Source organism: Cyprinodon variegatus, unplaced genomic scaffold (genome assembly GCF_000732505.1).
Source record: "Cyprinodon variegatus isolate N-32 unplaced genomic scaffold, C_variegatus-1.0 Scaffold1603, whole genome shotgun sequence".
NCBI classification, from domain to species: domain Eukaryota; kingdom Metazoa; phylum Chordata; class Actinopteri; order Cyprinodontiformes; family Cyprinodontidae; genus Cyprinodon; species Cyprinodon variegatus.
The window spans coordinates 45810-50886 of NW_015152056.1; the positions used below are offsets into that span (position 1 = coordinate 45810).

The window sequence follows — 5077 nt, forward strand, 5'->3', positions numbered from 1 at the left end:
CAAACTGTCTCCGTGGTTGCCCTGATTTAGAGTCGTTCTTCTCTAATCATGACAGGTTGATGATTTTCTTTATCCAGACCCAGCTGATTTTTATTGGTTACCCCTGCCATAAGAGAACTGCCTCAAAGTGGGGTCCTTAGCAGCCAAAATGACAGCTCTTTGGCACGCATGGTCTCAGTCAATCATTCCCCTGTCCACCTCCCCCTCTGTATGTGAAAAATGGTTTGTACTGAAAGTGTAATCTGAATTACAATGCAAATTGTAGTTGACAATAAAGATAGATTGATTGATTGATAGCAAGGAGAGAGGAGCAACCCCAAAGAGGAGGTTGTCTTTCCGCCACCACTGACCAGTCCAGAGTAAGTTTTATTTTGTGAAACATTTACATTCAAATGGCAATAAGAGTAGGAATTTAAGTAGTTTAAAATTCTTGCCAGTACAATTTTTTTTAATTAAAGGCTTGTTTTGTTTGCCTATGCCCTACTTGAATTTTATAAGAATAGATTGTTCTCAAATATCAACCAATACAACTAATATATCTACACTGACACTGGCCTTATCAAGTTTTTTATTTCTGGAAATCGACAAAAATACCTGGATTTGAACAACAATTTGCTGCACGTCCTTCTGAAGATCATGAACGTAGATGAAGGCAACCTGGCAAAAGATACGGTAGTCAGACTCACAGATTACCCGTTGAATACAATGTTCAGTCAATGCAAAGTTATTCTGGGAGGCAGAATAATTTCACAGTTGAGCGTGACTGACCCGTAGAGAGCAATGATTGAAACTCTTCTAAACTCAAAGGACACGTTAAAGAGTAAATTCAGTGTAGGTTTCTTTAATAAAGACATGTCAAGAGCTATAGACTTAATTGTTGTGAATAATGGTCCGAACAGAGGGATGAATCAGAGTGCTTCTTTTACAACTAATTAGAGAGAGCCTTATCTGATGGGCCCACTTGACGTAGATATTTATTTTTTCTGTGAAAGATTCCCCTTGAATTCTGCAGATAAGAGGGTTAAACTAATCAAGGCCAGCAACATGTTCTATGCCATAAGAGCTTGTGATTCAACCTTTCAACTAAAAATTCTTGCCGTTTTTTTTAGCTTGTGGAAAAGGTTTCAGTGTCCCCGGCCATCGGGCTTGGGCATGCCTCAACCGTAAAATAGAGAAAATGCCCTCTACCCGCTTTCATGCGTGAATGTAAAAACATATTTAGGAGAATCTCTTTTTGGGAACACTGCCAAAATATATCGTTTTGGTTGGTTAGGTATGGTTCAATACAAAGCTTTCACAGGAAGGAGAGTTCTGTCACAGAGGAGAACAAGTGGAGAAAAAACCTTTACTGTGATCTGTGAAGCCTAAAGCTTTCGGCATTTGACTCAGTTTCATAGCAAGCAATGAAAGACTGTCAAATGATTTCAGAGCGATTTAATGAACAAGTTTAACAAACTCCTCCTCCTACAGATGTCCTGAAACTCCTGTCCTGGTCACTAAGACAGTGACTAAAGATTGTAATAAGATGCATTTTTTTTCTTGGCAGCATTACTGACTAGAGGGGAGAAAGAACTGAATAGATACAAAGCACGTTGGTTCATCTGCGTCATTACAATAATGGTTAGAAGAGCCACAGGCAACTACTGTACAGCAACCATGCTTCTGTCAGTGTACCCCAGGACAGCTGTGGTTACACTGTAACTTGCTGCAATTGGTGTGTGAATTTGTGTGTACATTCACACACTTTTATCTAAATTTATGTTGCTAAATTCAGTCAGACACTAGATATGGCTGTGACTTAGAGTAATGGAGGCAGCTGGGACATGACCTTTTTCTAATTTGAAATTAAAGAGTAAGTCTGGGTAGCACTGCTGCCTTGCAGCAAGAAGGTTCTGGGTTCGATTCCTGGCCAGGGGTCTTTCTGCATGGAGTTTGCATGTTCTCCCTGAGCATGCGTGGGTTCTCTCCGGGTACTCCAGCTTCCTCCCACAGTCCAAAAATACCCCACCTGTCGCCCATTGACAGCTAGAGTTAGGCACCAGCACCCCTTGTGACCCCACTTGGGAGTAATCGTGTTAGAAAATGGATGGATGGATGTCTTCTTGGTGGGTTTTTTCAGATGTACAACTGTACTCCTCTCAGCAAGCCACGACTTCTCCACACCTTCAGTTCTCTGCTTGCCAAGCTGGCTTCTACCGCTATACCCCTTCAATCCTCTTTAGTTTTCCTTTATACAGTAGTAGCCATTTGAAATTTCCCCCCTTTTCTTGATGGGCCCTCGGCTGGTCCTCTATAATTCCTTTTTAAAAATCAGTCTTCTACTGAAGCATTATTTCTGCCATGATTTGTGGACATTAAGATCCAAAGAGAAGCGTAATCTCCTTGTCAGACCCTTTAATTCAGTGAAAGGGGGGATTCAGAGAAAAAAAAATATGCACGCGCAGGAGAAGGCCAGTGGCTGGAAGTTGGAGGAGATTTTGCTGGGAGTCGCAGGGGAGTAGGCTGCCATTCGGCTAAAGTTTGACTGGGAAAGGCTATTTTGAATGGCTGCTACTGCAGCTAGCACCGGCCAGCCACAACCTCTCCCGACTTTAGCTACCCAGTGGGTCTCTACGATGTTCCAATGTCTTCCTCAAATGCAAAAAAAAAAAATAAAAAATATGTGACAGTGAATTGCTTTCGCTGACCAGGTGAATTTCAAAGCAAACAAATGCAGATGAACCAACTGCTGAAATTTTCCCTAGGTTTCTCTTTCGGTGTGAACACACCATTACATGAATGGCACTCAAGGTGAGCCTCTAGTTGTGTGACCCTCCTACTAAATCAAATGCCTGAAATACTGAGAATGGGATGAGATGCAGCCCACAGGGAGCATGCCACTTGGTTTCCCTAAAAAAAGCATCAAGCCAGAGTCGACTGCTTCACAAAAGGAGATCAAACTTTCCAGTTATGACACATGCATGAAAGCAACAGAAAAGGTATTCTGTGCACAAATTATGTGTGCCTTTGAATTGCTTACCTGGCCATTTATCTACATGGCCTGTTTTCAATAACTATGAAAAGTTATTGCTGTTTATTATTGAGTAACAACCTGAATTTTGCCAATAAGAACAACATTATTAAATTACAACATGAAAATAAATTACTTGATGTAGGTATAATTTTGTAAACATTATTTGGAAACATAGCTGATGTATTTTCCACTGTGGTGGCAGTGACAGTTCAGAAAAAGCCAATCAGATTCTTTCAGCATTGTTCCCTCCCACTTTTCAATATTATATTAGACTGAAGCATTGAGTATATGCCTCTCTTTTTGTGCAACCTTTTGAGGATTTAAATGAAAATGCTGGTCATGTTTTATTTACTCCTGTTGCTCAGAGGCAGCTGTAAGTACAAAATATAACATTAAACCTCTTTATAAAGTTATTTTGTGCTTCATTAATTTTTTACATGTCAAAAACTTCTTTGCCTTTTTGTTTTTAGATCTAACAAGTGGTTACAATTTTGTGGTAAAAACTGCTAATGCTAGGGAAAATGTAACAATGAAATGTCCTCGCTCACCATCCACTCAATCCAAAAGTTTGTTTTGGGTAAAATTTTCTTCCGTGAAGTGGCCTGAATTTCTTGGACAAACAATAACCTTGGATTATGACAAGGTCACCAAAACTCGCCACCTAACATCAAAACAAGAGGAAGGAACATTTATTCTGCATATTAAAGAAACTCAGCAGAACGACACTGGACTTTACTACTGTATTAAAGTTGAAGCTGATCTAAAGCTGATATTCGTGAATGGAATTTTTCTCAAGATCAATGGTAGATAAACATATTTATATTGTAAATATATTCAATATTTATATATTATATGCATTTCAATGCACTCTTTGCTTTGCAATAAATGTCAAATCTTTAAATTTTTAGGACCAGAACCAGAGGTCTCTACTGTAACTCAAGAGCAGCTACCTGATTCACTCCGTCCAGGAGAGTCAGTAACATTACAGTGTTCAGTTTTCTTTCACTGTAAGAGGAAAAACTGTCCAACTTATCACAGAGTGCATTGGTTCAAAGCTGGCTCAGATGAGTCTCATCCCAGTCTTATCTATGTCGATGGGAAAAGTGGAAAAGATTGTGATGGGAGTCCTGAGGCACACACATGTGTGTATAGGTTCTCCAAAATGGTCAGCCACTCTGATGCTGGAACATATTACTGCGCTGTGGCCACATATGAAGAAATTGTTTTTGGAAATGGAACTAAACTGAAAATTCAAGGTATGTATCGAAACCTTTTTTGAAAGTTGAGATGAGTTAAAAGTTGATAACTAAATTACAACAAATTAAAAACCTTAAGGGAAAACACAATTTAAAATACAAAGTAGTGTATACAAAACTTTCTTTGAAGCTTGAGATGCTTAGAAAAATGCTTCAAACATTGAATGAATGCACAAATTTATAAAAGAATATTTAGGCTTTATACTTTTTTCCAGAACTAAGGGATTTTTGGCGGTCCAAAACTACTCTGTCGTTATGCGTCGCCGTGGCTTCATGTCTGGTTGTCATTTTGTGCCTGGTTTACATTACGAAGAAGAAAACTTGTTTTTCCTGCAATGGTAAGTTTCATAGATCAGTTTTAAGGTAGTTTGTAGTAGCAAACTATGGAATTAATATTCTTTATGGGAAAATTTGTTCCATTTTTTAACAGATGCCATCAGAGGACATGGAGCTCAGCATAATGAAGGGGTAAAGTCCAAAGATGTTAACACTGTGTTTGCTGCTTAAGTTTAAATTAACATCTGCTTGCCCATTATTTTCCTCTATATGTTCCTCAGAAAAATGAACAGTCTTTGGTCTATTCTGCGCCAAACTTCACCAAGGGCAAAGGTGGAAAAGCAGAAAGAAGAAAAGTAAATGCAACTCATGACGAGACAGTCTACACAAGCGTCATTAAATAAGTCAGAAGGTCGTCTTTGTTTTGTCTACACTCGTAGACACGTTTTAGTGTATAAGTTTAGAGCCTCATTTTACACCATTTGAATCAGCTATTCTATTATTAAAATCGCATGTACAGCCACAGTTTCTA

At 38.9% G+C, this 5077-nt stretch overlaps 1 protein-coding gene across 1 annotated transcript; it reads left to right on the top strand.

The window, feature by feature from the left end:
• The first annotated feature begins 3322 nt into the window (after positions 1 to 3322).
• On the top strand, positions 3323 to 5030 carry LOC107104066. The gene is made up of 6 exons (XM_015403978.1): positions 3323 to 3386; positions 3484 to 3816; positions 3922 to 4269; positions 4485 to 4607; positions 4700 to 4737; positions 4827 to 5030. Exons 1-6 carry the CDS (start codon positions 3338 to 3340, stop codon positions 4947 to 4949), a joined length of 1014 nt encoding a protein of 337 aa, XP_015259464.1. The 5' UTR covers positions 3323 to 3337; the 3' UTR covers positions 4950 to 5030.
• Positions 5031 to 5077: the final 47 nt, after the last annotated feature.

Bases quoted from the DNA above. Each gene is read 5' to 3' on its own strand.
- LOC107104066 (XM_015403978.1), top strand. From the start codon at position 3,338: ATGAAAATGCTGGTCATGTTTTATTTACTCCTGTTGCTCAGAGGCAGC. The intron at 4,270-4,484 runs GTATGTATCGAA...ACTTTTTTCCAG, and splicing joins AACTAAACTGAAAATTCAAG to AACTAAGGGATTTTTGGCGG. The intron at 4,608-4,699 runs GTAAGTTTCATA...ATTTTTTAACAG, and splicing joins AACTTGTTTTTCCTGCAATG to ATGCCATCAGAGGACATGGA.